This window comes from Anopheles marshallii, chromosome 3 (genome assembly GCF_943734725.1).
Source record: "Anopheles marshallii chromosome 3, idAnoMarsDA_429_01, whole genome shotgun sequence".
NCBI lineage: Eukaryota > Metazoa > Arthropoda > Insecta > Diptera > Culicidae > Anopheles > Anopheles marshallii.
This window is the reverse complement of record NC_071327.1, coordinates 18,895,493-18,923,231: the sequence shown is the minus strand read 5'-3', so window position 1 is coordinate 18,923,231 and position 27,739 is coordinate 18,895,493. Positions and strand designations below refer to the sequence as shown.

Below are 27,739 nucleotides of genomic sequence, written 5' to 3'. Positions count from 1 at the left end.
GAGTATCGCAACCAGGAATACTTCTATGGTGGCCAGTATCAAGAGCGAAAGGGTACGCTCTACGCTTTTCGATGCCGATTCGTATTGATATTAATATTGTCCGTGCTGACACCCTTGACGTCGATGCCCAGTTCGTCATCGGGCGTGCTAAGCCAATCGCTTCCATTGCTCTCCGATCGCTGCATCAATCGCTGGGAGGAACTCGATTCACTGTTGCTGTTGTTCGACGAACGCTGTCGACCGGCTTGCGTCTTGGTACCGCGTGACGTCGCCGGATCGGCATCCGTTTTGAGTGAAATTAAATTCTCGTAGCTTGGTGTTTTGCTGAGCGTGAGATTAAGCGCTTTGGTCGAAGGGAACTGGTTGAATATGTTGATCTCCTTCGGTGGTGCGCCTTCATTCGGCGTTTCGACAAGCTTCTCCACCTTCGGCCGAACGATACTGATGCCACTGTCGAGTGCACCGTACTTCGGATTGCCGATCGTACCACTGCCGGATGGTTTCGACGGTCCACCGCTTCCGTACAGCTGTGACACACCGGTCCCCGTCCCAGTCGCGCTGTAGTACAGACCGCTCTGGTAGCATTGGCTCGCGAGCAGATTCGTACCGCCTTCCTGTGGTACCAGGAATTCGCGCTCCGATCCGCTAATGTTCATATCACAGGTTCTGCTGCTTCCCGGGGCCAGATTATACACGGCACGGCCCCTAAAGCGACGGCTTAGCGAGCTACCCACCTCGCCCAGATGCTCGGACACGTCCTGCCGTACGTCGGACAGATCGAGCATGGTCAAAAACCCATAGTACCAGGGTTGTGATGTTCCGCTGACACCACCTCCACTAGCACCGCCCGCGCTGCTCCCGTTGATGCTACCTCGCGCGATCAATCCTACTGGAATGTTGAGCACGTACGGATGGTGCGAAAAGCTGTAGTGGTGGGCCAGCGCGGCCAAAAACATTTCAATGCAGATGAGAAAGTTTTGCAGCTTGGTCGATAGCTCCAGCTGTGATTCGAACTCCGATGTGTTGCTGTCGAAAATGTCCTTTATGATGCCGTAATACACTAGGAAGTAGATGATCACACTTTGGCTGTTGAAGGGAAGGAAAGGGAGTGTTGAGAGAAGTTATAGAAATTGTTATCACTTAAGTAATTCAATTGGAACGCTGATACGTACAAGAATGAAAAGAAAATGACAGCTTTTATGCAGAAAAATTTTGGCAACGGTTTCATCGCCCGCAGCTCATTGCGTGTTGCTCGATAGAACAGTGCCAGACAGTACATTGCGATCGATTGGGAGCAATTGTTGATGAATACCAGGTACGGGAATGCTACCGATGCTTGGAACTGACCCTCGCCGTAAACGTGATTCAGTTGGCAGATGCTGCGTATAAATGAGAGATCGATGTTATATGAGTTGAGCAGAACTAAGGGCTAGTGAGGTATGCCGTTCCTTACCATGCAATGATTGTGGTTAGCGGCCGTACGACCGTGTACTGCAGTATACCGTGCTTGCAGTTATGCACAAACTCCCGACCCATCTGCCACGTCGAAAGACAGCAGCAGGGAATGAAGTGATGCGTTTGTGTGTTGAACTCTAGAGCCCGCTCCAGGTCCATCTCCAGGTTGAGATAGTTTAGTAGATACTTCATGAAGTTGTAAATGACGTACGCTTCGTAACACTCGCGTATACTGTCCATGTAGATCGATTTGCTCGGGTAGATCAAGCAGAGCAGCTAAGAATTAAACAAACAAACAAAAAGCATGTACAAAAAAGGATCATCACGAGAAGAATCATCAGAATCAGTGTACATACCGCATTTAGCGCGTAGATCGGTACCATCCACAGGATTCTGAAACGAAAGCATGGTTCGATTTATGAAAAAAAATAATTGGAATGGCTTTCAGATGATAAGCGCACTCGAAACGCGGTGAAGATTTGTGTTACATTATCGAAGGTCAAGAAAAGTTCCGAGTGTTGATAACGTCAATTGCTGACGGCCTTTCTTCCTGAAGGCGTATGAGCGATGAATCATTGAGGATCGTTCACTGACAGTGTTTTGCGATCGAAAGACAAAAACGTGCTTGCAGGCACGATTTTTTGCATTGAAGTTCTTATCAAAATTTGATAATTTATATGGACTAAGGCATGAAAATTGTATGGTATTCAATTTGCCTCCTAAATTCTGAACGACATAACAGTGCAATTTAGTATGTTACATATGCGAAGAGGCTTTTAGTTCGGCTTGTTTTATTGCTCCTTTCTTAGCTCCGAATCCGTCCGTTTCAACATTCACATGTTATTTTTCACGGTTCAGTGGATCCATTGAAGCCGAAAGAACGTCCGTGGTTACTACGCAGGCATACACGGCGACCTGGTTTTTATTGCAGCCAGCAAGTGTGAGTTTACATTTGTTTAGCTTCTAATCGCATAGCACTTAACAGTACTATCGTTGGCTCTGCTCGTTGTGCAGATTAGCAGAAAGAAGACGTAAACACCATGACTCATGGCATTTAATGTGTTTGATAAGACGCGAGGAAAGCTTCCAACAAGGTTTTCCGCAATTTGATAGAGTTTTAACAACCGACTTTTAGCTGTTGTGATGAGCTCGCTAAGAAGCATCTCCTACCTGATGATGTGCCGCTGCAGCTGGGGCTGCGTGTAGTGAATGGTGTGCTGTGCGATCTGCCATATCGAGATCGGTATGGCGCACAGTACAAACAGACCGCCGATCAGGATGAGTTGTCCCTTGCGCGTGAAGCCATCCTTTACCGAATCCGCGATCAGCAGCGGGACGACAATAATGACAAACAGTACGTACAGCACTACCAGCAGTGGCCGTAACCAAACTCGCCAATGTATGCACATTCTGCTTCCGTGCTGGCCTATTTTTTCTTTGCTGACCTGCACCGCACAGGTTTCTTTCTTTGCACAACACAAACGAGGACCACTAGGCCGCACACATCCTTACAAGAAACAATTCAACTACTCGCTCGATAGTGAGTTTGCTGATTGATTACAGTTTTATCTTTCCTTTTTCGTGTTTTAGATGGTTCCCCGTTTATTTTCATTACCACCGAGGGGAGAAATCCAAATCTACGGCACCACACGCAGGCATTTTCACCTAGTTTCACTTGCGGTACGGATTTTCTTTATCCTCAAACACATAGCCTTGGCGCGTGTCGAATTACAGGCACACGAATGTGATATAATTCGATTAGCTCACAGTCGTGTAGATAACAACAGTTTTTGTCGTGATGTTATTGTTTACAAAATAATGCAACTTTTTCACTGCGACGTCGAATGAATTGGGAATTCGTAGAAATTTAAAGCTCAGCCTGGTGCGTTTGACAGCTGCCAAACGCAACCTGTCAGTAGGCTTCGCCTTGCCCCGTTTGGTAAACAAAACATTGCGCAGTTCGTTTCCCCTGTGCAACATCCAGCCGTGCATTTCATCACTTTGGAAATTGGTCATTTTTACAGTTGTTTTTGCATTTAAATTTAGCAAAATGTTGATTCGCAATGTTGAGGTCGAAAAGCAGGCCTGCATGCACGTTAACTGGTGCGATCTGTTTCGGAAAGACACGATCAAATCCTGCATCATTCCCGTGCCGGAAGATGTGTTGGCCTATCTGCGGCAAGATATGCTTATCCTGCCGAAGGAGTGTACCAACTTCACCGACGTGAGCACCGGCGAAGGATTCCAAACCACGCACTATAATGCGTTCGACGATGAGTTTGGTGATAGCGACGGTGAGGCCGAGGAACCTGAAGAAGAGCAGCCCGCTTTTACGGCATTCTCGCAAACACTCACGGATGCCATTGCGAGTCTTGGAGGAACGGCATTTTTAAAAACCGATTGGCACTGCCCTAAGGATGCCCAGTGGATAACGCTGGGACAATCGCTGTGTGTGCGCGACATTACCGATGTGTATCAGTTGCTGAAAGCGTCTAGCTTTTGCAAGGAAGACTTCCGGGAACGTTCCACTGTAAATGACAGTGGGTATCATATCGTGTTGAAGAAATGGCGGGACATACATCCTGGATCGGAGTTTCGATGCTTTGTACGTAATCGATCATTGATGGCGATCTCACCGCGACATTGGCCATCGTACCATGAGCATATAGCGCGAGAACGAACCGACATTGTGACGGATATTGTGTCACTGTTCAAAGAGAAGATTAAGGATACTTTCCCACTGAAGGATTGTAAGTGTATAATGTACCCCGTAAGGATTGATAATAGTTTTTGGCTCTTTTCCACAGATGTTTTCGACGTTTACCGCCCAGCCAAGGATAAAGTCATCATCATGGACTTTTCGCTCTACGGCAAAGGACATTCCGACAGCCTGGCGTTCGATTATGACCAGCTGGAACATGAGTCACTGGTAACAACAATTGGGGAAGAGGATGATCCAGAATTCCGTTACCTGCCAAACGATTGCGGAATACAGCCGATCAAGCGCAACGTGTACGGATTTCCCCAAGATTTCAGAAACTTCTTTCAAGGCGCCGCTTCATCAGACGCAACCACCGAGGGTGACAGTAACAATTTGGTGAACCGATTGATCGAGCAGTGCAATCTGCAACAACTGCACGATAATGCAGAGGACCAACCATAATGTCCCAAAAATTTGTCACGTCTATGCGCTGAAACAATACTAGACCATAAAATAACTTGTACGTGAACAGTTCATTCTGTACTTTAAAGCCTTAAGGTTAGTATAATTCAATCTCGAGTATTTACAAGTAGTTCGCGTTTTAGTTCTGACCGTAATACCGCGGTTTTGTTGTTGTTTCACTTAATGTCTCGTTCACTTCTCTCTCCTTCGCTGTCGGTGCTTCCGTCATTGGTCAGCACACGCTCGATTCGTAAAGTGCATGCATAGTTGTTACCCTAAACGTATATATAGGCCACAGTTGTCTTAACGTTTGCCGCTAAAAGAGATCCATATCATCGCACGTAATATCGAGACAGTCCTCTTGGTAGCTGGCCAAACTACGCATCGGCGTCGGACCGTCCGGCAACAGTCGGCACGTGTCTTCTGGACAGGCGTCCGAATCTTTGTCCGTATCGTTCGTGTGTAGAAGCGCTTTGTCCGGACTGGTCGTTACGTTCACGTGGATGTTGCGTGACTCGTAGTCGGAACCACCTTCGAAGTTTTCCTCTCCCACCGGCGATGGTGGTGGGTTTGAAACTGTTTGGATGGAAAATGGGGAAAAAAGGTTTTTTTTATAAAAGGGGACAAATTTACGCAGCTGCTTTTATACACTTCACTCACGAGTGCTGTGCGTTTCCGCCTTCAAGTGGGACATAATCGGTATCGACGGTTGTTCCGTATCGTTAGCCGCTTGGCGGTTAAGCGTTTTCTTTAGTTCCTCCACCTTCTTATCTCGGTTCAAATTTTTCGTTAGCTTCCATTCTTTCTGTTTCGCCTTTTTGTCCTCCTGGAAGATAGTCTTTTTAATCTCCTGGTCTACCTCCTCGCAATGTTTTAGTAGAAACAGGAACACTCCACCCGGTGTGCGTCGCCGCCAGCCTTTCTATGGTGGGATGAAACCGAATTTAAAGTAAGTGAGGTGATCACGATTTAATAATGAAATTAAATCTACCATAACCAGCATTCCTCCATCGGCTTCGATTTTCTGGGTTTCTTTGAAGAGTTTCATAGGTATCTCCTTGCCAAGTGCTTCAACTACTCGCACTAAAAAAATCCAAAAACACACCTTACGTTAATCTGCCGACAAATAGTACCAAATTCGATCTTACCCAATAGATCGGTGTGAGTTTCGCACAGTTTGCCAGCCAGCTCGTTGCCGAACGATTCATTGGAACAGTTCTCCTCCACATTCAGATCCGGTATGTGCCTGCAATCGAATCTAGGGCGTAATTTACGTTCATATTGCACGGACTTAACTTAATTCCCTTTTACCAGCGGTGCTCATATACATTGTGTGCAGAAAAGCGTGAAACATACCTTGGAGCATTTTGCGCACAGTCGTCACTGTTACTGTCGGTGCTGTTATTCCGCTTGCCAATTCGTTCCTTTACGCTGCCTGGTCGTTCTCGGGGTTCCGGCTCAGGGTAGGAGCTATGAGACGTTCGCATGCGTTTACCGCCACCGGCATATCCGTCCGAATCGTCCGAGTTCGACTGACGGCGTTTTAGCCGTTCGAATGCGTTGCCGCTCTGCAACCGTGACCGAAGCTTGTAATCGTACGATTCGACGTCTCGATTGCGCATTCCGTTCGCGGTCACATCGCAACCCCGCATCGTTTCCATCAGTGTGTCCTCCTGAAGACTTTCCGTCCATATGTTATATTTGTTCGGTCGGACAGCAGCAGCAGCAGCAGCAGCACGAGGCGTTGGGTTTGGTTTGCCAGCAACAACGCTCTTCGGATGCGCATGCAGCGTTCGCTGATGTCCTGCTCGTGATGGTTGGCCAAGCATTCGTTTAGAATAGCTGCCAGAGCCGAGCCTTATGTTGCTGTCACTTTCATCCGAGCTACCGTCCGTGTCACTTTTATCCTGCTGAAGTTCATCGTCGTCCTGCTCATCGGAGACGATGTCCATTTGTCTCGGCAGACTAACGGAGACTGATGCAAACTCGATCTTGGCCGGGTCCGGCCGTGCAAGGGGAGTGTACCCATCGCTATCACTATCGGACAACTAAATCGGCGACGATTGGAGCAGTGAGGAAATCGTTAAGTTTGGTTAAGGAACAAGGATTCTGAGAAAACAATGCATTACTTCTCCTTCTTCCAGGTCGTCTTTAGGACTTGGCAAATTCAGCGTCTCGTGTTCCATCATTTGTGCTCCTTTCTGTGAAAAGACTATATCCACGGCGCGAGTACAACTAGTGCGGATTTAGTAGGCAACAAATGGCCTAGAAATACGCCATAAGTGCGTAATTTAAGCGTAAATTTCGCGTTCGTTTTTGCAAGAAAAGTGTATCACCGAAATAATCAAACTGTCGCGGGTTTGGCGCTTGGTTGACGTTTCTTTGATAGCTGCCAGTAGCTGTACCGATTTGCTTGAAAACGGTATTGGTATGAGAAATTTTCTTCCTGTTGAAATGTTTCACGTTTGAACGCAGAAGCAGATTCCTTTGAATGCAACGTTGATTCTGAACATTGCGCAAGAAATGGTTCTCAGTTCGACGATAGCAACCAACATTCAGTTTAGGCAAAGCGTTTCGAACCTCTCTAAATAGCACGTAGTTGCTACAAACAAACTACGAACCCTGCTAAGCTTCCGCGAAGCAAACTGAACCAGATTGAACCAGAACCAAATTGGCCAGATGGTGGCACTGGAACCTCACGAGGTCTAGGTCTGCCATTTCTCTTGGTTTCTCTAGAATTTATTTGCTCTTAGTTGAATTCATACGTACGGGGGCTTGGCTCGGATAGAATATAGTGCCGATTCTGTTGTGGCACCAGCGCCTCCACCAAAAACACCAGCGAACCACCCCCTAATGACGGAACGATACAACAAGCTGTCTCTTGGCTAACTACGACAAGCTCAAAGAAACTTATAGAAAAATCTTTAACGTCCATGGAAAATTACGCTTACAACTCATAAAAAGAGACGAATTAATTTGACTTTTTCTAGTAAAAGCTATGGTTTGTAGACTGAAAAACTTGTGGAAAAGACGTTTCAAAGCTATGGAAAGCGAAGAAATCCTCGGGGGTGTTCGGCGTAATCCGGTGTCAACTGTACAGTAATCCGGGTTTAGGACTTGAATCACATTTTTCGGCTTCGGAGTCAGAGTGGACTCAACAAACCACCCCAGACTTCCCATCACTAATCGAAACGGGATTGGTCTCGCAAATAGTTTGCATTGCACATCTTTATTTGCTTTGGCAGCACACCGCGTTACGCCAAATATTTGTATGCGGCGATCGTTAACGAAACGGTTATGTGATCCCTCCCGCCAAAGATCGAACGAACCGAGGATCATTATACGATATCTCGTTGGAGGGATTTCCCCGCCGTTTGAACGAGGCGTTGTCGACCGACAGATCGACAACGCATATTGCACAAAGAATAGCACAAATTACTCGGAATCGGTAGTAGAATTATAGACAAAAAAGCAAACCACTACCCATTCAAGCGCAGTATCAATTAGTAAATATAATTACCACTTTACTGATGTTGCTCACGTTTCTAAGAAGCTGGGCATGGAACTTAACGGTGGCCACTTAGTTGTTGTTTGTGCGGCGATACTTGGCGAGTTTTTTTCCCCTTTCTCTACGACAAACAGCTCATGCACAGGTACAAAGGGCACTACCGTTAGCAGTGACGTCGGACGATTGCGGCCAGCTTCCGGTTAGTGCAAGTTGACCCGACCCGGTTCGACCTGTCGGCATTATCTATCGGCGGGTCGAAGGGGCATCGTTATAGTTTCTTCAATGGAAAAAAATAGCGTATATTCGCAGCGAGTCTAATCGACTGGCGTACGTAGTGCAGTTATTGGTCGTGTTTCACACGCTCTCTAGGCAGGAGAGAACACGCGTAATAACCTTCGTTTCGGATGCATAAATTAGATTCCTCCACGCCTTCGAATCGGTGCTGATCGATGCGGTCGGTAGTGACCACTCGGCTGACGCTGTACAGCGCCAAACCCCGCACATCCAATTGCCGGCATGGGTCTGTACAATGGTATCATAAGTATCATGCGTACTATTCATGCAACACTGCGCACGGAAATGATAAGAACACCATGTTTAGAAAGTATCGATCATTGGATTTATTGCTCAGCTATATCCTGTTTATGCTGTTGTAGGACTTCCGCAAATTTTCTAATGAGTTGCCGAACTAGACGACGAGTAAACATCATAAAAACATAACGTAACAATATATCAATCAAAAAAACAAATAAAATGGCCATCTTTACAGCAGTGAGTCGCTACAGACAACGATATCACAAAGAGGGGTTAGAGTACAATAGAGCATTGGAACTTTCACGCTTTTGACTCCTAACGAAGTACATGCGGCGATGAGCACCTCCGTCCATTTTCTCGCCTCACTGACGGTGTCCTTGACCGGTGAAGAGAAGAACCAGTACCCAGGGAGACTCTCATGGACAGGATGTAGTAAAACGAGCACGATACGGAAAGGACACGAAAGTTGTTGTATCGCACGCTATAGGAAGCTTCAGGAAACACCACTGGTGTGTTGTGGTGTTTGAGGTGGTTTGTTTGGTTTTGTCGGCAAAGGCCCGTCTGCCCTTGGTTCTGCTTCCGGTCCACCAACTGTCACAATCACACATTTAAGCCGCCTTACTCCAGCGCGATGCCCTCCTTCTTGGCCTGATCGCGATACTTCTCGAGGTACTTGTTTTCCGGATCGTACTTCTTCTGCAGCGTCTCCCACTGTGCCTTGCGGTTCTTGATGAGGTAATCGATCACCTGGATCGCACCGTCGCGCTGCTTGGGACTGCACTTGGCACAGTCCGTCTTGAGCGCGTCCGGCAGGATGCGCTTCAGCTCGTTACCGTCCGGGGTGCAGCGGCCCTCATCCATCAGGCACTTGAAGTAGTTGTTGAACAGGCGGTCCGATTTGAGAATTTCCTCCACATCGACGTTATCGTACTTGGTGGTGTACGACTGAGCGGCCACCGTACCGACCAGGGCAAGGGCAACGACGACGAACAGTTTCATGGTTGGAGCGTTGGATGAGTTCTGTCGGTGGAGAGTTAGAAAATCGCTAGAATCGATACGGAGGTTTGGAGGCACTGACTGCACTTGTAGTTTGAATTGTTAATCGATAACGTTTCACACGCGATGTAACGAGTGTACGAACTGATCAGGTCTACAACTTTGTTCGTTGTTTGAAAAACAAAACAAAAAAAACGTTATCTTGCTACGATCACTACAGTGCGTGAAGATCTCGAGGAACGCTGCTAGGAACTTTGGTGCAGCTGGTGGATCACTTCTCATGCTATACTAACCTGATGCGCTAGAGCTCGAATATCGTTGGAAAGGAGTGTGTAGATTCGCGATAGTGCACTGCAAAACTGTGCTCTATCTACCGGCCCGGCAAGCCTTTTATATATTTAACTCACCAGAGACACTACTACTAGCAGCGACTAGTAGTGCTGGGAGAGGTTTGCCGTGACGAAAGCTTCGTCACCGGGAGAGGTTAACTCTCGTGTCGGTCTCATGCGCTTGCATCTCCACAGGTAGCCGGTTAGATACCACTCGTCCGACTATGAGCCGAACGACACCTTATGACGTTAGCGCGCATTGGAGCGAGAACTGCACTGAGGTGATTAGGTGGAAGTCCCTCGAAGCACAGGGGAGGGGTAGGTGCCACTCGGTGCCTGGAAGGTGAGACAAACGAGAAATAGATCGAGCGGGGGATGGATCAGTGCATGATCGTGAACTTTCAATGGCCCCTTCCCTCCTGTCCGCCATACGCCATGTCACCAGAAGCGACGGGGGTTTTCTGGTAATTGTGAGTCCTCCTCGTCTAGGTGCTGAGATGCGGAATGCTTGGAGTGGTGGAGATGTTCATTTTAGCACCTTTTACTACGAGAGACGAAAAGCAGCAGCAGCCACTCTTGTTCGTCATTTTCGGTGAAGTTGGACCGCATGTTGCGGACCTGTGCCGTTTCCTTCCCTTGCAATATCCGCTCGTGTGGCCCATTGACTGCACTTTACTGATGCATAAGTCTAGCGTTGCTTATAATTGTTATTATCGGTAGCCAATCCGCCGGTGAGGCTTTTAGCTGACTTGTGCCGAAACGAAGACGGAGTGGAGGGAGGTGTTATTTTTTTTTCTGGCGGAAGTGGCGCGATGCGGTGCACGCGCATCTGAGGCGAGAGTCGCGGTCCATGGGGTCGTGCAAATTTACGCTGGAAGGTTGTAGGTTGTAGGTGCGTAACGGTTGGCAACTGTTGGCAGGTGGCGCTATTGGTGAAACTGTTTTTTTCCTACCGCTGCTCTATGTGCGCTGATGAACCGCACCGGCCGCAATGGAATCGTACAATAGCGAACTCCCCCCACGTTTGGCGGTGGGGTGTAGCCGAAAACGAAAAACTTCGAGAGCTTCACCGGTACTGTTCGGGGGTATCCTTGATCGAAAGAATTGTTTAGATTTAGAGGTATAAAAAGCGATCGCAGTTCTGCAGTTCGGTACAGTCGGTGCTTCCATCGCAGTTCGAGAACTTCTTCTCTAGCAAACAACCATCGCATTCGTTTCGGTTAGTTAACAGATAGATTTTTTGTGCGATAATAGCTTCTGTTTGATACATTAGTAAACAATTCTAATTTGATCGTTTTCACTTTTGTGTTCGTTCTTGTGGTGTTTCTAGTCGTCAAACAAACAACCATTGCCATCATGAAACTGTTCGTCGCCATCGCGTTTGCCCTGTTGGCCATCGTCGCCGCCCAGGAACAGTACACCACCAAATACGACGGTATCGATCTGGATGAGATCCTGAAGTCGGACCGCCTGTTCAACAACTACTTCAAGTGCCTGATGGATGAGGGCCGCTGCACTCCGGACGGTAACGAGCTGAAGAAGATCCTGCCGGAAGCGCTGCAGACGAACTGTGCCAAGTGTAGCGAGAAGCAGCGTAGCGGCGCGATCAAGGTGATCAACTACGTGATTGAGAACCGCAAGGAGCAGTGGGAGGCACTGCAGAAGAAGTACGATCCCGAGAACCTGTACATTGAGAAGTACCGCGATGAGGCCGAGAAGGAGGGCATCAAGCTGGAATAAGGCTCGCGTATGGATTGGGTGGGCGAGCGATCAGTCGCTCTGTGATATTGTTTTGTTGATGTTATCTCAAAAATAAAATGTGATATACCTTTGGATGTTAAACAAATGGTGTGCTTTGTGTTGTTTTTTTTTATGGGAAGCTATGATTTTAAAATGGGTGGAAAAATTATTATTCCCGATATCCGTTTCAACGACTTCAAAAAAAAATATTCACGCGCCAAACGGATTGCTTTGTTTGACATTGAAATGTTGCACGAGGTTTATAACTGCGAGGCCGACTACTTGAATATTGTATTCCGAACGATTCCGAAGTTCAATTCATTTCCGGAAATTACCGAAGTTTGACAGCTGCGCAATCCATCTCTTTCATCCCGTTCTAAACAAAACATTGCACTCGGAGGATGTGATTGTTGCTGGATCTTGTTGGTTGGATGAAATTCTTTGCTAAATTGTGTGTTAATTTATCGATTTTAAGCCAAAATAATACCCCAATAGGGTGGTTGCAAAATGGCTATGGAGCTAAGCATTTTGACGCTGAATATTTGGTAAGTGGGGTGGAAAATCTGGTGGTGTTGAATTGATTGTTATTGTCCTGTTGGTTGTGTTGTCTCTTTGTACCGTGCAGGGGCATTCCGTACGTGTCGAAGGATCGGGAGGTACGCGTGAAGGCCATCGGAGATGTGCTGGCCAGCGGTAACTATGATATCGTGTCACTGCAGGAAGTGTGGTCAGACAGCGACTATCAGTATTTGAGGCAGCGGGTGGAAAATGTGCTTCCGTTTTGCCACTATTTCTACAGGTAGGTAAGCAGAACCGGTGACGATGGCAAAGGTGTGTTAATGAATCATCTCGTCTTCCCCCTTCCAGTGGAGTCGTCGGTTCAGGGTTAGCGATTCTCTCGCGCTATCCGATTGTATCGGCTTTCTTCCATGCCTGGTCCGTGAACGGGTACATCCATCGCATTCAGCACGGTGACTGGTTCGGTGGAAAAGGGGTCGGTATGGCCAAGATCGCCGTCAACGATCAGCTGGTGCATGTGTACGTCGCTCATGTAAGTGCTGCATTAATCATGAACCGCCGGGGAGTGTGTAACCTAACAGATCAGCATCGTAAAATGACTGGTTCTGCTTAGAGATTCGATCTAGTCACGCTGTGACGTGATTTGTAGCATTAAGACATCGTTTACGAAACCATTTTGTTGTATTCCTGTAGCGCCGATGGGGTTAATGTCGGTACCATTTATTTTACTCCGACACGGTGGCGATTAGGCGCCGCCGGTCTTGAATGATAGTAACTTCCTACTTCCTGTACGGCATAGTATGATCGATCGGGGACGCATGGCAGTGAATTTCCATAATATGATAATGCGCACTCGAGCAAACGTTAAATTAAAAATCTTTCTTTCCTCCTTCACGCGGCGGACAGCTTCATGCGGAATACAATCGGCAGTGTGACGACTACATGGCTCATCGTGTAATACAGGCACACGATACGGCTCAGTTTATTGAGAGTACGCGCGGACAGTCGGTGCTGCAGGTGCTAGCCGGCGATCTCAATACAGAACCGGGCGATCTCGCTTACCGTGTGTTGGTAACCAGCTCAAAACTGAAGGATTCGTACGATCGTAAAGCGATCGGTAGTGCCGTTGGCACGAATGAATGTCACACGAACAGCTACACCGATCCGACGGCGGCTAAACAGCAACCGAACGGGAAACGGATCGACTACGTCATGTATCGTATAGGGGACAATTACGAAGGACGTTTGTTGGAGCATCGATTACCACTGCCAGAGCGAGTGCCGGGCCAAACGTGTAGCTACTCAGACCATGAGGCCGTATATGCCAAATTGATACTGAAAAAAAGTTCGTCCACTTCCACCATCCAGAACCTGATCGCCTGCAACAGTGGCAAAGTGCGAGACGAGGAAAGTTGCAGCCGAGAATCGCGAGAGGAAGTGGCACGGGAAGCAGTGCTGGCACTGCGTGAAAGTGTGGCCATATGCAACGAGAGTCTAAAACAGCTGGAATCGCACAGGCGCAGCTACACCCTGATGGCGATCGGGGTGATCATCGTGTTGATCAATTTGCTCGAACTGCAGGCGCCGTACGGGTTGAAGATTGCATTTTTGGTGCTCAAATTTCTGCTCTGTGCCGTCATCATATTCTTCGTCGTAATGGCCACTATCTGGAACGTGATGGAGAAGCACGGCATACTCGCGGGAAAACTTTCGATGGAAATTGCCCTTAAAGGGTACAGCCTCGACGGGGCGACCGGCGGTTACGGTGCGACGAGTGAAAAATGAAGCAGCCAAATGCATTTTGCGATTCCACTTTGGCGCGTTCGCGTTTTCCCCCCCATTCCGTTTCAAACAAATGACCTTCGATAAAGCACGCCACACCTTACAGACAACGATAGAAGACTGCACACGGCCAACCCGGTTGATGCTGTAACGTACAGTACGCACGGCAAATAGTTTGTTATGGGTTGGAGGATATACAAAACATTCCCCGAAATAGAAGCCACGCTAGCGCATGGGAAAAACACTGTAATGCTCTTTGTTGTTTCGATTTCAGATGTGTTTTCGATGAGCCGAAGGGAAAAACGATCCATGGTCATAGTGTTAGCCTGCAGCATGGCATGCAATTGCAGGGCATTCCCTCGATTTGCTGTTGCGATAAGCACGCATCGTAGCACTGATGCGCCGGCACACATTTAATGTCGGCACCGTTCGACATACAATCTGGCGGGAGAGTTTCCAGCTGTCCAGCTGGTCCGGCTTGGTCTGGCATCGGGCTGAGTCAGCAACCTGTCTGGTGGGTGTAACAGTTTCGGTGGTTGACGAACCATGGAAGGAACGTATTATATTTTTTTGGCTTCAATCGACTCTATTCTACAACCCACTTGTTTGGGAAGGATGTGACGATGGTTTCGCTTCGTAGCATTTGGCCGCAAAAAAACAAAAATGCCACTCGTCTAGCTATGAGTAATCTGCTTTGAAGAATTTTCCAGCATTTATTGAATGGAAAACACGGCTTTTCATGAATAAACCATCACTTGCATTGCTAGCAGCGATCCGATATCGAAATGAAAAAAGAAGGATTTTTTAGGTTTTGTTTTCGCGTCTACCGATTTGGAGCTTTACGACAACAACAAATAGCAGAAAATGGAAACTCTTACTATTTCACACAATCAATTGAAACTCACTATTAATATCTTCGATCTTGAAGATGTTACAGTCGAGAGATCACGCAATGAAATACGCCAGAATGACGTCAATGATGAAGAGGCGTCGGAAGAATGGTGCAAAGTGGATTAGAGTCTCAAGTGCAGCAGCAATTCAAGCCATCGCACGGAGAAGAGGAGATGAAGCAAAACATTTGGTTCAATTTCGTAATTTTGTGGTAGTCATTTTCAGCTGCTTCCTGGTGTGTTAATCAAGCGCGTGAGTTCGGAAGAATAATTTCCAGCTGCTGATGTGCGATTTAGGGTAGAACATTCTGCACTTGGCATCAACAACAGCAGCCATCTAACCAGCGTACGGTACGGCAACAAATCCATTCGAATCGAAAGGGCACTCCGTGACGTAAAGGAATTGCGCCGCATTGAATATGGAACGGCACAGCTTCCTGGAAGCAGCAGCAATAGGCAGGGAATTCCCGGTAAAACGGCAAGAGTTACCCAGTTTTTAAGAAGAAGGCCTCGTATCGCCCAGTCAGAATGGTTGTAAAGTTGCAAAGTCAATTTCCGCTGAAACCGTGCGCCGTCGCTGTTGACGTCTTTCACTTGACCGACATTGTGTGCCGGTCGGTGGAAAAGTACCCTTCGGTAGCGCCTACACTTAGCGCGTCGATCATCCGTTCGAACGATCGGCAGGTTAGGCTGCACCGGATATTGTGTTCGGTGGACCGGTTACACAACGCTCGACGGTGCCGCGCGGTGGTTGGTCGTGATTATCGTGGCGCTGTGAACTTGAACTTGATCTCGTTTTTCTCCCCCGCTACGCTCACGGCACTGCTGGCAGGCACATCGTGGAGATCGGTCGGTCGCATGAGTTCAAGATGAAAGCCATGGCTGCGGCGATGGTTATCTAGAGAGCGTGCGGGCGCGAGAGAGAAATCAAGTGGAAACAAAAAACCGTGGAAAGGCATTGCGATGCCCCGAAGCTATCTTTAAATTTATTGCTTAACACAGGCGAATTGATCCACAAACCTAATGTCTTCAATCTGGAGGGAATTAAATTTGGCAGATATTCTTCGGCGTTATACGGCCGTAGTCTTTAGCCTCCCGTTTTTTTTGTCATTTGGCAGTTGAAACTTGAAGAGAAGTCATTGACATGATCTTGTCACGATCGAACCCGGGGCATGATTGATTGCGTGCTGTCAAATGCTGGCACATTCGGCATTAGAGGCGAGTGTGATCGGCAGATTCGAAGATCGATTTGATTATTCTTCTTCTGATAGTAGTTTTGCATCCCACTTAGGGTCAACGTTCTGGTGGCAAGTTATCGCACATGTCGTGTAGTGTTAGCGCAACTCACCAGCTCCATCCGGATTGACTGGTTTAAACAGTTTTGCTTCAAAGGGTAATAATTTCGCATGTTTATTTAAACAACAGCTGACGATGCGGTTGACAGTAGAAGTGTGAATGTTAAAGTTTTAGGTTAATGCATTCTTGCTTTATGCAATCCTGCACTTGGATGCGGTAAATTGGATTACATCTCTGGGTTGAAGAGAACCAAATGGAAGCTCAAAAGATAAGTATTTTTGAAATATATCACATCTTTTCTGCCTTTATATAGAAGAATAAGTGTCTTAAAAACTAAATAAATCAAATTTAACGATACTTGTGGCATGCAAAGGATGGCCAAATTGTTGCCTCTATTGATCGGTTGCTGACTTTGACCGATGAAGTGTGCCCCAAGGGCACGGACATTAAGTGTCCGTAACGTTGAGTCCAACCGGCTGGAAGACAAATCTCCTTCAGCACGTTATGCACCCTGCGAATCCGTGTCCAGCCATGTGAACGCATCTATTGATCGGTTATCTGTTAATTGATATCCTGTCAGTGCTCGTCTCGGAGCTTTTGGGAAGTGAAGTGATGCAGCGATGATGATGTATCCCGGCACGTCAAGTCATGTATTATCCACCAGAATTCAATGCCTGTTACCGAAAATTTGTAAGAATGACCTTCAGTGTACAATAGGCAGGAAATATCGCCAAGACAGCACTTAACGATGGCTTTTGAAACTTGCTAGACGTTCAATAGAATAATAAAATGTGGAAGGAGAAATAAACCTCAAGAAACGTTTAATGTTGGTACTGCTCCAAAACGTGATAAGTGCCACCATCAGGAAATGCAGCCCCTAGAAACGTGCCCAACATTTGCAATCGTCCATTTATTTACCATTTGTTGGCGCGCAAAAAAATCCTCCCAACTCCCTACCGAATGTTTGCAAGACGCATATAATAGCAAATGACGCACATCGAGGCCATTGACTTCAGCCAACAGAAACAGAAGTGTCATCGAATGTAGTACACGGCACATCTCGTCCGGCTGTACCAGCGTTAGGAAGATCTCTTGTCTGAAGTAGGGTGCCAGGGCGAGAAGGAGCAAGAACAAGCAAACGTTCGATTTAGGCTTAAGTATTGGGCGAGGAACCCCCCCCCCCCCCCAAAAAAAAAAAAAACAGCATATAATTGAACAAACGTGCGTGGCCTGTGTGACTAACTGGAAACTTTAACTTTAACCAATTACTTTAACTTTAACCAATTACTGCACACCCCCATGGACCATAAAGGGTTGGAGATTAGTGGTGGAAAATTTCCCACCCTCTTTAATCCACCTCTAATTGACCGTCAGCAAACATTAGGTTTATATGTTTGGTTTTTTTGATTTTGGGTGTGAATGGAGCGAGGAAAAAAACGACACAAAGGGTTGCACAATCAACACATATTTAGGGGCTATTAAGACAGTACGTTTCACACAGTACACCAGTTCGAAGGTGTTGGAAAATGGTGTGCAATTGATCTTGTTGGAAGCTTTCCTACAACCGAGCTGTGATAGTGTTAGACCCAGTAGCGGACAAAACAAGTGCATCTCGTGGAATATATGTGAAAAAAATCGTGAATAAATTAAATGAATTCGTCTAATACTTTATTTCAGAAGGATGTATTCTGTTCGTATTTAATCGTCAAAATGATAGGAGATTTCGACAAAGCAATTAAAGAAAAGGAAATAGAACTAAATAGCGAGAGAAGTCATTGATATGTGGAAACTTTAAAGATGAAGTATTTCTTATCCTCTGAAGAATTCTAATAACAAAAAGAAAAGCCTACAAATAAATATTATTAATAGACCAGATAAACAGATTAGATAAGAACAGATAGTAGAAAAAAAGGTAATAGGTATTAAAGGAAAATAAAACAAATAGAGATGAAAAAAAATGTTAAAGGTAATTGTATGCAGTAAAGTTCAGCATTCTGAAAAAAGTCTGCTAAGCCCCATCGGGCGATCATACGCCGACTGGCCAGAACCTTTGCTAACGCCACCTCAAATAAAAATGTTAGTATTTTTAGATTTGCCACTAAGTTGCCTACCAAATGTCACTCCGTTTGGACCGCGAAGTTATTGAACTTGCTTCTTTGGTGGTGGTTATTGTTGGTGGTTATTAAACGTTATAATTAATGATTATTGAAGTACTTTTTAAAAAATCCTTCACTCCTTCTAGACGAATGCCAGCTGATAATTCTTCACTATTTGGATAATTGTTGCACCATCCGAGGGACCGCAGGGATCACTTTGTCTTCGATCTTCATCTTTAGGTTCTGCTGCACTTTACGGTGATGTCTACTATCGCGGTGGTACTACTACTGCTAGGAATTCTGTTCGACTAGGAAAAATAGGATTATTTAGAGAAGAATTAAATGATAACTTCACTTGAATGGATCCCTGCATCACAATACAGATCTGGGCCGATCGTCGTATTACAAGTTCGATTATCTGAGCAGAGGTAGTGAACATAAGTTTAGTACACTATCACAAAATGAGTTCAGTCTTTAGCTTTTTAGGCCGTTTTTTAAGACCTCACATCCAATCCGCATCCAATACCCAATGGCAAAATAAATGGAAAAACGGTGTAAACGTCCTTCCACTACCCAAAACAAAACCTACTTGCGGGCGCACTTGTACGCTTGCTAAGTGATCGTGGTTTCCGTTGGTTAAATGTCTGTTTGCCATCGGGTACACTGGGTCTTTTTTTTTTTGCTGATGGGGCTGTCGAGTCTTTTCGTAATCGGTTCAAGCTTTGTTTTGGCGAAATAGATAAACACCCAATTGTTCACACGATAACCCTTTTACCCTGGTTTGGGGTGAAATGATTTTAAACGTCCGTCGGTACATTCGTTGTTTGGTTATGCGTTTGTCTGCCCAAAATCATAGCTGGGTCTTTTTCTTCGCCCAACGACCCTAGCATACGCATAGATCGGATCAGTAGGTCATAGCTAATGATCGTGCAAATATCAAATTAATAAAGGTAGGTTTGTGTGTATTTTGTTGTAACAAAAAAATCAATATCGCTTCTCGATTCATTTGCCGATAAATCGAAGCCATACAGCCAAAATTCATCAGCTGATCGTTGCTTTTTTTTGTCATCCATTGAAGACGGTAAAGAAATAGGAGATCCGAAAGATTGAAGGCAAACATTTATCTTGCGCGGATAAGAAGTACAAAAAAAAAGGTGAAGTTGGGCCTTTTTTGTTCGTGGTTCCGTCTGTCCCAGACACCGATACAATTCCGAATATGGCAATCTTGGTTTTTTTTTGCCACCTCTTTCCTATCTGATAACTATGCTTTCGCTTTGTTCAAACCCCGTGACGTAAGCAGTGGAGTAGTTAGTTTGCTAAAATCTTTCGCTCACCGGATATAACCCTCCCCCATGAAAGGGGATGCTTGTTTGCACTTCAGTCTTATGGCGAGTGGAGTGAAATGTCCAATCTAAATGCTGGCCGACCGTGTGATGACTGGAACAGGATTTTTTCTTCTCAAATTGATGTTTACTCACCGTCTGTTTGCGGATGGTTAAAATGGGATTAAAAAAAACCCATGAAGTTTCACTACCCCTAGTGCTCGGCTATCTGGGGATTGTTATTTGTCTACTCGATCTAATGAACAAAACAATTATTTCCATGAAAAAAAAATCACTTCGTCGATCGAAAGCACATATTGAAGATGAAAGTGATCAAAAAGTAGATTAGTAAGTAAGTAAAGCTATGAAGTTCTTGCTTGGGTTTATTTGAACATCCAAATGAAGCAGCGTTTGCAGCCGAAAGCGGAAACAGCAACCGAAAAACACGATTAAAGTGTGATTTGCGTAATATGGCAATTTCGGGCGGAATTCCCCAAAATCGTTCTAACCACCCAGCACCCGGCAGGTGAAGTGCAATAATTTGCCGAATTGCTCCGTAATTAGAGTTTTATGGATTTCGTTTGCCCGTTTCGGGTTGAACTTCACCGCCTTATTGCGCACTTCCCGCTGCTGGCCGGGTTCGTCTGTTTACTGTTGATTTTGGTGGTCGTATTTTCTATTTGCCTTGCGATCGTGGTGTGTTTTTTTATTTATTTATTTTTCAACATTTATGACGTAGATCATGTGGTTGTGATTTTGGAGGAAACAACGAAATTTCCGTACCGGCCCCGGTAAGAAAAGCGCGTGCTGGGGGTAATTATTCTTTGAGACGTGCTGGACGTGTAGGACTAATTGATATACACAACAGTGTTCTTGTTGTGAAGACAATACATCTCGTTCCGGTAGCTAGTTAAAGATTCTAATACTCCCCCAGGGCGGCTCTAAACAAAAGATAATAGATAGCGATAATTGCTTTAGCTGTTCGTGATCGATTAGTCCGACACGCGAGGTAAGGCTTTCGGTAGCGAAAAATATTCTAACCCTTCGGTAGGGCTTCGCCTGATGACTAATCTTTGACAGCTCGTTGTCATTTTGCCGTGTACAAAAAAAATAGACCAACGGAGATAGCGCTAATTGACCTGCGGTGTGAATGCGTCTTAATCTTACGTTAAGATATAGTCAACCGTTTGCGGTGATTTACTTTGGAGTAAATAAGGGAAATAAAACAAACCTTCAGGCAGCGGGCGTGTGGGTGTGTTAATAGATTCGAACTGGGAACTGGGGAGAGTTGTCCAGGGTTGTCGCTGGTGGGATGGATGACATGACCCCACCGTACCCACACGTGGCACGATATGTAAACCGTACTGCAACCGCTGAACCTCCATCCGGGCAGGTCAGCGCAGGTGCAAACAATTGTGCCGTTTGAGAATGAGCTCGATTATGGAAAATTCTACTGGCAAAGTGCTGATCGCAGCACAACCAGAACAAACGATTCACCTTTCCCGTGCGCCAAGGGTAAACAAGGTTGTACACCGACGAGTGGGCAGGGTAACCGAGCCCGCCGAGACGAGCACGCTGCAAGGAATGACCTTCTTTTTGGGGCTGGATATGTTTGAATGTTTTTCCTTGATCGCATGAAACATAAATCAGTGTGAGCAAAATACACACGGGGTTTGCGTTTGCCTTCAGGTCTGGATGTCTGTAGCCTTTGTAGCGACGATGTAGATTTGTCCGGATTTCTCCGGGTTTCTTGGGCAACACAAGAAGCAGGCACGACCATATCCGACCGAGGTGGAGTTAAATTTCTTCGCTTCTAGTATAATTCGCGTAAGCATGATTGATATCGTTTCTGCTGAAATTCGGAGTCTGGAAAGCTCTCGACTCGGAGGATACGCGGGATGATGGTAATGCAAAAGTACGAATCTAGCGAATGTTCCTGAAGACGGGGGGGTTAACTCAATGAGTAGATCGTGCTTGAATGACCGTTAATCGTACCAGTTTGATTGACATTCGAAGATTAGACGAAGTTTTTGATGACTGCGCCTGGGACTTTCCTGGGACATGGCAGATTACGTTGCGGGGTTCTGCAAAATTTCTCCTTTTTCTTTCCTGTTCCAAAGTTTTCGTCCAGTTTGCTAGTTGTGAAACTGGTTTACGGTAACAGCAAACGATTGCAAATCTTTCGCTCACAAACACTAGCATCCGCTTTATCTTAAAACCGTGGACTTTTAGATCCCTATGACTGGGTGCGTCGAGGCGAGAAGATCAACTGATCCTCACAAAACTGTACTCAATTTCACTTCCCCAACTAAATCTTGGTTCAGTTTCGTGCACTTTCCGCTCCGTTCTGTACGTCTACCATAACCTCTGGATCACTTGATCGTGAGTTCTCGATCAAGTGATGCCCATCATGCTACTCATATGTTAGAGATAGAGTGAATAGACTAAATGGTGAAGATTATGAGAAGAAATCCTCCATTAAGTCTGAGGGCGTATGAAGGTACCTCCGATGCCACGAATAATACCCGCGAGCCCCTCCGAACCGAATACAGCGTCCAAAAATAAATAATATTAAACAACTCCAACCAGCGTGGATCTGGTGTGTTTAATGCGTGTTCGCGGTCACCGCTGAGGGTGGAGATGCCCCATCCCTTCCCAATTCCGAGATGGCTGCCGAGAGTACTTGTACTCGAACGGAAAAGAAGAGCTACGTTCGTAACGATGAAGACGCTGTATCGAGATAGCGTGTGCGATAAAACAGGAAGGACGTTCAGCTGGTGATGTTGCGCCGGGTGGACAACACGGGAAGGCAACCGAAGGAAGAGAACGAAACCAAACGTAAACTCATCATGTAAAATTTGGAATTGGGTGCCGAGTGACGACGGCAGTGGAGCGCACAGACAAGCCGGCAGGGAAGAAACGTCGCGCACGACCAAGGCCTGAACATGAGACAAAAAATAGGAAGCACAACCAAAAAAAAACAAACAACATGAACATGAAGGAGCATGACGGTTGAGAAACCGTACCGCTTTCGGGACCAAAGCCCCCAAGGTGGCCGGCGTTCGGGAAGCGAACGAATTTTTAGTTCGGTATATAAGCTCGCTCCAGAGCCACGGATAGTCACAGTTTGGCTTCTGCCTGTACTCAGTGAGCAACAAACGAGTTCCACCAAACGGTAAGTATCGATACGATTCCTAACGTGGATTCGGTAATTGGAGCGATCGGCAACGGAGAGTGTTAAGTGAAGGAGTTTACGATCACACCCATCGATCTGGGCAATAGAAAAGGTGCCGAAGCGTAGAAGATTAGACGCAGTAGAATCAAATGCAAACGCTACATTAGAACAGAATGTGATGTTAAACTGTGTCTGTAATTGGCAGATTGTAGTGAAAGGGATGATCGTTCGATAAAAGCGAATACTGTCCGGGAAACAATACGTGTGAAAGTCACTAATGATAGCTTAAACGGTTCACGCAACAGCGAACTGTTTGCGGGGTTCGGGGTTCGTCGCTTTGAATGTGTCGTTGAAGTCTTTCGTTTTAGCCGCTTTCGAACGCTCTTTGCTCTTTGTGGAGCTAGAAAAAGGAAGCATAATAATGGAGAGATTTGTCATAAAATTTCTTTAAAGTTGAATAAGTTTTACTATAATTAAAGTATTCTAACGCTAAATCTAAAACTATTTTTTTATAGTACCGTTTTTCTATTATTTCTCATCCAACCTATGGAATGATCAATACTCTCTTCGAATTTTTTAAAACCCCATTTGATAATGTGCTGAGTACACATGTTTACAAACACCATTTGCGCGATTCCATGTTTACCGACCAGCACACAGGCCGGCCTAAACAGATTCGTGTTCACATTCGCGGTGCAAAGCGTGTTTCTATTTTCCTGCTCGTTGATTTCTTCGAAATGTGCCCCGCGTCAATCCGACCACTAAATGGCTAGCTTGTGGGTAGAATTTATTCACAAAGACACCTTTTTCCGTCACGCACACTTATTCACGGTGTAATCAGCGATAAGTAGCACTGACTCATCACTTATCGTACCAACCGCGCGCTTTCGGTGATCCTCCCGGGACGGTGTCGAAAAGATCCGCCACGTGGAGGAGGTGGGTCAACATTACAATTGTGCATGGATGGATGTGTTTCTGTGTGTGCGTGTTTGTTTGATTGCTAACACAATGCAAGGGTACTGTGTGACATTAGTAGGTTAGCGGGTTGTCGGGGCTCAGCTCCATTGTACGGTTGTGCCCTCTCTATAGCAAAGGGCCTGAACATACAGCCTGAAGGTATATAATTTCGCTGAGTCTAAAATGCAGTGATAAAAATGCACCTATCGGTTAGGAGCGCTCAGTTCGATAGGTGAAAAAGGGGAAAGCGCGCCAAGATTTCAGTCCGTTCGATGAAGTGGTCGCGTCGGTACACCGGTCTAGACGTAGAACTAATCGCCACTCCCATTGGGCTTATTTTCCCTACGCAGTATCCGCACCCGTGCAAAGATGAAATTCTTCGTCGTTGTCGCTCTGGCCCTGGTTGCCGTCGTTGCCGCCCAGGACAAGTACACCACCAAGTACGATGGTGTCGATCTGGATGAGATTCTGAAGTCGGACCGTCTGTTCAACAACTACTACAAGTGTCTGCTGGATCAGGGCCGCTGCACCCCGGACGGTAACGAGCTGAAGCGCATCCTGCCGGACGCGCTCAAGACGGACTGTGCCAAGTGTAGCGAGAAGCAGAAGACCGGCACGGAGAAGGTGATCAACTACCTGATCGACAACCGTAAGGATCAGTGGGAGAACCTCCAGAAGAAGTACGATCCGGAGAACATCTACGTCAACAAGTACCGCGATGAGGCCAAGAAGAAGGGCATCAACCTGTAAGGTGGACGGGACGCTGTGTTTTTGTCAGTGTCGGCACCAAGATCGGAACCCCCCAAATGACTGGTGAATGGCGTGCTACCGTTTAAGAACACTGATATTGATCAATACCGAGCAAATCAACTGCAACCAAGTGCCTCTTTACTACGCAAAACACACACAAACACTCAGAATATATAGCTCCGTCAACGGTGCAGCGAAAACGAGCAGCATAGCAGTAGACCGAGTCGTTCGGCCGTACAATTCGTGCGTGGCCGAGCAGTTTCGGGTGAAGGATGTGATATGCGACCAGGAGAAGAGTGCCAGCAAAACCAAGTCGTCGAATCCTATGGGTTCATGAAAGCGTTAATAATTTGTTTTAATTTGAACAATCCCGTCAACGTACGATCGCAACCCAGCTGCCAATCCCCCAAGACAAAAAACGGCCTGCGCTTGCGATCGAGCTGTGCCTTCTGAGTAGTGAGTAGTGAGTAGTGATGCCTTCAAACATATAAACTTCATCCAGTACACAAAAATAAACATACCAACAAACAATTTTAAACAAAACAAAAACAAAATACTGTGCAATGTTTTATGGAGTTATTGCCGATAAAACTGGAATCCGAATCAACGTACTGCATAAAAGCACTAAATGCAGACTGTTTGGAGAATAATTTATTCGCTCCCTCACTTAGTTTAACTCACTCAGCTGACCTACTTGGTGTGGAGTGGGCTCATTTCACGCACAACCTTTCCACTCCATTTCACGCAACTGGCCAAACTTCTTCGCTCCATTTCGGGACGTCTTGCGTAATAGCATAATTGGTGCACAATTGCATCATTTCCCATCCTTTGTGATTGCACACGGTCACACACACACACACACACACATACACCGTAATTATGGCAGCAAATCCAAGATATGCATTCGATCGAGATCGCGATCTCGCCGACGGTGCAATCGATGCAAGTGGGCGCGAACGCTTTCGTTTTCTTCCGAAAAAGGAAAGCTGTTGTTGTAGTCGGAATCGGAAGGTTGATGCAGTTTGTGAAGGTGCACGAAATAATTTCGCCATGCTGTGGCATCGTGTGTTTTCCTCGCGGGCTAAGGTCAGATCGGATGGGGTTGAGCAATTGTACAAGCACCCTTGTCTCGCTTGATTTTTTTTTTGGAGGAGGACACACACAAAAGGGTCCAATTTAATGGAGAGTTATAAGGGGTGCAATTATTGATGCGCTCCTTGTTGGGAGAAGCTTTAGAACTCGGCTGCATGTATACGTGTCGGTTGGTCGTTTTTTTTTTTTGATGGAGATGTGTATTATGTAAAGAATTATGCAATCAGTGGATCAATGGTCGCAATCGCAAGACCAAAGGAAGGAAAAAAAATGGACGAGTGAATCATCGAATCCAGAACAGTAAATGACGAATTCGCTCAGCATGGCAGCGTTGTGCAGCGGATCGTTAAATGACATCTAAACCATTTCGTATGCGTTTTTTTTTGCGTTGCCGTCGGTGTTAAGCTGACATACGTCTGGTGGAGTTGAAATCTAAAACGTGTCACCTATTAAATAGCTCCCAAGAGCGATATGCGATAGACCAGCCTGTACAATATGGCAACGTTTTTCCGTTACGAAAACTCACACGTCTATCATAAATGGTTCCATTCGACGCGTATTTACTGTCCTTCGTCTGGTTGTGCCAGCTGCAGATGGGGGGATAAAAAAACACCTCCCCACGCTACACTGACTTTGGTGGCATTTTTAGATAGTTTTTCCCTTGCGGCTAATAAATCCCATCGATGAATCATAGAACCGTACTGTTGCAGCTGCACTCGTTGCTGTAGGAAAATCACTACCAAAATCATTGACTCAAAAAAGCCCGAGGTCGATATAGTTTTGTGTAGTTAATGATGGTGGAAGCAAGCAAAAAAAACTCCAACCAGCTGACGTCCCGGACGAGGTCAAAGAAGAGCGGGCAAATTATGACTTTTTAGCTGGCGAAAACGCATCGACGACCTTTCTTCCATCACGTACTGCGCGCACACGAGTGATTGATGGGGGTGCCATTAGCGCGGAAATTGGAGTCGATTTGGTGACCGGCTGAACTGTCGTCGCTACGAGCCGGACTGGTGTGCGGTGATGCGGCCGATTTGATGGACAAAATTGCATACTGTAGGAAATGTGTGTGGACACAGCAAAGCACCGTGCTGTGCTGATTGTGCGAGCAAATGAGCGAAACTACTGGAAAACGGTTGCACCGCGAAGATTACGGACTTTATTCCGATTTCTGTTTCAAATTTTCACTCGCATCCGTGCGTCCTTCACCATGATCTTCGGATGAGTTATGCTCGGTTGCGTGGCCTTCGGTCTCAATGGTTCCGTCACCGCTCGACGATAGCTCGTCCGCTTCCTGCTTCACGCGCTCGATCAGTGCGTCCGACTGCATGTACTTCCGCCGGTACTCACCGGTCGGATCGTACAGCCGCTCGAGGATCGCGAAATCTTCCGGCCGGTTCGCGATGATGAACTTGATCACCTTGTCCGAACCGATGCGCTGCTTTTCGGAGCATTTAGCGCAATCGCTCATCAGCGCATCGGGAAGGTTGTCTGCGTGGGCGGGAGGGAGCGAGATGAAACATAACTCAAGGTCCCATTTATGCTCGCATCACGACGAGCGCACTTTCGCACCTACCTTTCAACTCCCGACCATCGGGCGTACAGGGACCAACATCTTTCAAGCAGTTCATGTAGTTATCCAGCAACCGTTTGCTGTTGAAGATTTCATCCAGATCCACATTGTCGTACTTGGTGATGTAGGCTTGATCGGCAGTAGAGACCGCCAACATAAGCGCGATAGCGATAAGAAGCGTTTGATAGTGCACCATTGTAAGGGAATAGCCTTTCTTTACACTCCACGGTCACTGTTCAGATTTGTTCAATCACTCGTGAGTTTTCCAACCCAACTAACAGTGGCATTTTCTCACTGCGGCTGGTTTTATACGAACCAGGAAGAGCAATTTAATCAATTTAGTGCGACCAATCATCAATATAATGTCCGCGAACATAAACGAATAATCGGAGGATAGCAATATATGCGTGCAGGTAATAGTAAATGACATTATTAGCACCTTGTTTTCTTGTGTTTTCATCTCTTCACGTGATTGCATCGTCGGGTGTAAGTAATTGTTTTGTTTTGCGAAAGTCATATTCACCTTAAACCGCCCTATGATTTAGCGTTTTATTCACAATTT

General features: G+C 46.2%; 8 protein-coding genes across 8 annotated transcripts; 4 read left to right on the top strand and 4 right to left on the bottom strand.

Annotated features, from left to right (window-relative positions):
- Positions 1-59: 59 nt before the first annotated feature.
- On the bottom strand, positions 60-2,864 carry LOC128711041 (transmembrane protein 184C). The gene is made up of 5 exons (XM_053805908.1): positions 2,626-2,864; positions 1,812-1,848; positions 1,454-1,731; positions 1,173-1,379; positions 60-1,086 (listed from the first exon to the last, which is right to left on the bottom strand). The coding sequence occupies exons 1-5, from the start codon at positions 2,862-2,864 to the stop codon at positions 60-62; spliced, it is 1,788 nt and encodes a 595-aa protein (XP_053661883.1).
- A 641-nt stretch (positions 2,865-3,505) lies between these two features.
- LOC128714843 (cell division cycle protein 123 homolog) lies at positions 3,506-4,618 on the top strand. Its single transcript, XM_053809723.1, has 2 exons — positions 3,506-4,205; positions 4,263-4,618. Exons 1-2 carry the CDS (start codon positions 3,506-3,508, stop codon positions 4,616-4,618), a joined length of 1,056 nt encoding a protein of 351 aa, XP_053665698.1.
- A 316-nt stretch (positions 4,619-4,934) lies between these two features.
- On the bottom strand, positions 4,935-6,807 carry LOC128715787 (phosphorylated adapter RNA export protein). Its single transcript, XM_053810702.1, has 6 exons — positions 6,748-6,807; positions 5,975-6,666; positions 5,767-5,876; positions 5,610-5,701; positions 5,279-5,540; positions 4,935-5,194 (listed from the first exon to the last, which is right to left on the bottom strand). The coding sequence occupies exons 1-6, from the start codon at positions 6,805-6,807 to the stop codon at positions 4,935-4,937; spliced, it is 1,476 nt and encodes a 491-aa protein (XP_053666677.1).
- Positions 6,808-9,278: 2,471 nt separating this feature from the next.
- LOC128715789 (ejaculatory bulb-specific protein 3-like) lies at positions 9,279-9,659 on the bottom strand. The gene has a single exon (XM_053810704.1). It carries the CDS (start codon positions 9,657-9,659, stop codon positions 9,279-9,281), a length of 381 nt encoding a protein of 126 aa, XP_053666679.1.
- A 1,682-nt stretch (positions 9,660-11,341) lies between these two features.
- LOC128715788 (ejaculatory bulb-specific protein 3-like) lies at positions 11,342-11,725 on the top strand. Its single transcript, XM_053810703.1, has one exon. It carries the CDS (start codon positions 11,342-11,344, stop codon positions 11,723-11,725), a length of 384 nt encoding a protein of 127 aa, XP_053666678.1.
- Positions 11,726-12,232: 507 nt separating this feature from the next.
- On the top strand, positions 12,233-14,029 carry LOC128712062 (putative neutral sphingomyelinase). The gene is made up of 4 exons (XM_053806957.1): positions 12,233-12,270; positions 12,351-12,524; positions 12,593-12,776; positions 13,151-14,029. Exons 1-4 carry the CDS (start codon positions 12,233-12,235, stop codon positions 14,027-14,029), a joined length of 1,275 nt encoding a protein of 424 aa, XP_053662932.1.
- Positions 14,030-24,125: 10,096 nt separating this feature from the next.
- On the top strand, positions 24,126-24,512 carry LOC128716308 (ejaculatory bulb-specific protein 3-like). The gene has a single exon (XM_053811227.1). It carries the CDS (start codon positions 24,132-24,134, stop codon positions 24,510-24,512), a length of 381 nt encoding a protein of 126 aa, XP_053667202.1. The 5' UTR covers positions 24,126-24,131.
- Positions 24,513-26,763: 2,251 nt separating this feature from the next.
- LOC128712310 (ejaculatory bulb-specific protein 3-like) lies at positions 26,764-27,373 on the bottom strand. The gene is made up of 2 exons (XM_053807205.1): positions 27,181-27,373; positions 26,764-27,095 (listed from the first exon to the last, which is right to left on the bottom strand). The coding sequence occupies exons 1-2, from the start codon at positions 27,371-27,373 to the stop codon at positions 26,764-26,766; spliced, it is 525 nt and encodes a 174-aa protein (XP_053663180.1).
- Between the last annotated feature and the right edge of the window lie 366 nt (positions 27,374-27,739).

Coding starts and splice junctions, on each gene's coding strand:
- LOC128715787 (XM_053810702.1), bottom strand. CDS start 6,807: ATGATGGAACACGAGACGCTGAATTTGCCAAGTCCTAAAGACGACCTG. Junction 5,877..5,974: donor TGTGCGCAAAATGCTCCAAG/GTATGTTTCACG, acceptor ATTACGCCCTAG/ATTCGATTGCAGGCACATAC. Junction 5,702..5,766: donor AACTCACACCGATCTATTGG/GTAAGATCGAAT, acceptor GGATTTTTTTAG/TGCGAGTAGTTGAAGCACTT.
- LOC128712062 (XM_053806957.1), top strand. CDS start 12,233: ATGGCTATGGAGCTAAGCATTTTGACGCTGAATATTTG. Junction 12,271..12,350: donor ATTTTGACGCTGAATATTTG/GTAAGTGGGGTG, acceptor TGTACCGTGCAG/GGGCATTCCGTACGTGTCGA. Junction 12,777..13,150: donor TGCATGTGTACGTCGCTCAT/GTAAGTGCTGCA, acceptor CGCGGCGGACAG/CTTCATGCGGAATACAATCG.
- LOC128715789 (XM_053810704.1), bottom strand. CDS start 9,659: ATGAAACTGTTCGTCGTCGTTGCCCTTGCCCTGGTCGGTACGGTGGCC.
- LOC128716308 (XM_053811227.1), top strand. CDS start 24,132: ATGAAATTCTTCGTCGTTGTCGCTCTGGCCCTGGTTGCCGTCGTTGCC.
- LOC128715788 (XM_053810703.1), top strand. CDS start 11,342: ATGAAACTGTTCGTCGCCATCGCGTTTGCCCTGTTGGCCATCGTCGCC.
- LOC128711041 (XM_053805908.1), bottom strand. CDS start 2,864: ATGTGCATACATTGGCGAGTTTGGTTACGGCCACTGCTGGTAGTGCTG. Junction 1,849..2,625: donor CTGCAGCGGCACATCATCAG/GTAGGAGATGCT, acceptor CTTTCGTTTCAG/AATCCTGTGGATGGTACCGA. Junction 1,732..1,811: donor CGATCTACGCGCTAAATGCG/GTATGTACACTG, acceptor TTTAATTCTTAG/CTGCTCTGCTTGATCTACCC.
- LOC128712310 (XM_053807205.1), bottom strand. CDS start 27,373: ATGGTGCACTATCAAACGCTTCTTATCGCTATCGCGCTTATGTTGGCG. Junction 27,096..27,180: donor CGATGGTCGGGAGTTGAAAG/GTAGGTGCGAAA, acceptor CCGCCCACGCAG/ACAACCTTCCCGATGCGCTG.
- LOC128714843 (XM_053809723.1), top strand. CDS start 3,506: ATGTTGATTCGCAATGTTGAGGTCGAAAAGCAGGCCTGCATGCACGTT. Junction 4,206..4,262: donor TACTTTCCCACTGAAGGATT/GTAAGTGTATAA, acceptor TCTTTTCCACAG/ATGTTTTCGACGTTTACCGC.